This window comes from Zeus faber (genome assembly GCF_960531495.2).
Source record: "Zeus faber genome assembly, chromosome: 5".
NCBI classification, from domain to species: Eukaryota; Metazoa; Chordata; class Actinopteri; order Zeiformes; family Zeidae; genus Zeus; species Zeus faber.
The window spans coordinates 26,509,352-26,511,851 of NC_137192.1; the positions used below are offsets into that span (position 1 = coordinate 26,509,352).

At 45.3% G+C, this 2,500-nt stretch overlaps 1 protein-coding gene across 1 annotated transcript in view; it reads right to left on the bottom strand.

Annotated features, from left to right (window-relative positions):
• The window catches only part of LOC307231060 (semaphorin-3D), a 90,352-nt gene that overhangs the window by 12,284 nt on the left and 75,568 nt on the right, over positions 1 to 2,500 (bottom strand). Inside the window, exon 12 of the mRNA XM_080001607.1 lies at positions 2,370 to 2,500. This exon is cut by the window's right edge and continues 92 nt beyond it. Within this exon, the coding sequence (XP_079857733.1) occupies positions 2,370 to 2,500 (131 nt within the window). The remainder of the gene's footprint in view (positions 1 to 2,369) is intronic.

Below are 2,500 nucleotides of genomic sequence, written 5' to 3' on the forward strand. Positions count from 1 at the left end.
CAGTTATAGGTGGTAGGGTTAGGGTTAGGGCGTTGCGGTTTAGATACCCTTTATCATAGAATGAAGCTACAGAGCATCTGCAGTTAAGTGTCGGCAGGCAGGTCTTTGTCTGATAACACAACAGTTACCAACAATTTGAACTGAAATAACTGAGGCTTAAAAGAGGAATCATTTTTTCTTGATTTAGCAAGGTTTCTCAACGCAATACCTTAATTTGAACACTCCGAGAAGAGCATTAGTGATGCAGGCACGTCATGGAGGGCTAAGGATTAGGAGTCCAAAAAAAAAAAAAAAAGTCTTTTTAATTGAGATTACCGGTTAGGGTGTTTTATGGAGGTGGGAAGGAACAGGGAGGGAGTTAGGGAGTTAGGGAGTTAGGGAGCGGAGATAAGGAAGAAGAAGCAGAGAACGTTTCAGTCTTTCAAGGATGGGAAATGACGTGAGAATCGCGGCCGCGGAACGACGTTAAAAAGACGCGGCAATCGCGCAGCCGCACGAGCGGCTGAAAGCCCGCAGCGGCGCCGCCAGCGATCTGGCACCTTCCAACGATCAAGCACATTTCAGCTCTGTTTGGGTTAGGGTTAGGGTGAGGCGGGAAATTGGCACTTTTGGATCGTGAAAGGCATTTGTCATTCACGGAGATGGGATGAAGGACCCATTTTGAGGCTTTACAAAGCAAAAAAAAAAAAAAAAAAAACCCCCACTTAAAAACCGACTAAAAGTGCATTTATCAGACAGGTAAGCGGGCAGTTGATAAGGAGTTGAGAGATATTCGAGAGGAATCCACTTAGAGGAGATGAATGGAGTGGTTAGACCTCCCCTGGCCTCCGGACCTGTCACCAGCAGCTAAATAACCCCAGACATTCATCACAGTAACTACCATTACCAGCGACAGATGGAGGGAGAGAGAGAGAGAGAGAGAGAGAGAGAGAGAGAGGGAGAGAGAGAGAGAGAGGGAGAGAGAGAGAGAGGGAGCGAGAGAGAGGGAGAGAGAGAGAGAGAGGGAGAGAGAGAGAGAGGGAGGGGTGTAAAGAGGTATATGGACAGACGCAGACACTTGAAGACAAACGCACATAAAACACATTTACAGACTTACACACATACCTGTGGGATTGTGGGATTATGGGATTGTAGTCCCATGTGAATACAATTTCAAGGCTTTGGGGAAAGTGGATGAATACACACACACACACACACCCACACACACACACACACACACACACACACACACACACACACACACACACACACATGCAGGCACACACATGCAGGCACACACACAAACACACACAGACGCACACACACACACACACACACACACACACACACACACACACACACACACACACACACACCCGTGTGCAATATGAATACAATAACTTGTTTAAACACTGTAGAAACTGTAATAACTTAATAATAACTTATGACTTATTTATAGTCTCTTTCCCGTTCAGCACTTCTTTCCTCCCTGGAAGCTTTCAATTCACCACGCCTGACTTTGGTATTGTGTTTCCAAAATCTGACTTTCAAAGACAGTTTTTTGAATTTCCAGTAAAAAATAACACATTATACTGTGACAAATATGCTGCGGTCACTCTTATTATGCATTTCCAAATGATGGTAAAGAGGACACTTTAGTGCAGCTTAAAGGGTGGGACGTGGGGCGTAAATCAGTGTTGAGTTTTCAAGGAGCCAAGACCGAGGAGGGGAATTCAACAGGCTTGTACAGTAAGGGACAGTGATGCTAAAATACTGCCCAGTGCAAAGCTGGCAACCCCAGCCACATCTTCAGGGTCCACGTATAAATTTAATAAAGTGTGTGTTGCGAGGACCTGCTAGGCTTTGGGTTCTTCGTGTGTGTGTCCTGCGGACATACGACCATAGAACAAGCCGGCTTTACACTGAATCCGAAAACGGATTCAAGAGCCGCGACTCTTCTCCGATACAACGGTAAGTATTTTGCTCAGCTGGACATTTACAATTTTTACATGAAAGGGAGTTTATAACTTCCTTTATTTAGTGTTTGCAAAGTGCGAAAAAAAATACACACAATTCATTGTTTCATATCAATTTAAATATCATCTCAGATAAAAATGTATTTATTGATAGTGGATATGGTAACACCCAATGTTAATGTTAATAACGTTTTTCTTTTCTATTGTTTTTTCTTAGAAAATGTATTCACTTCGTTTAACGTCCAGTTCCAATAGAAATAGTGATCGCAAAGATTTGAACATATCCCGGACCCGCGATCGGATGCAGAAATGAGTTGTTGACCTTTTTTCGGATTCAGTGTAAAGCCGGCTATAGGCTCGAGACTGTAATCAGTTGTGAAGGGACAAGGAAGTGAGCCCAGCGACCGGTCTCACCAGTGCCCAGGTGGAGGACGTCGTAGGGCCCTTCCTCGGTCTCCACGCGGTCCACCACCACCCTCCGCAGGGTGTAGCCCACGTTGACCCTGGTCAGGATGGGCCGGCCCCCCAGCGACATTACGGGGTCC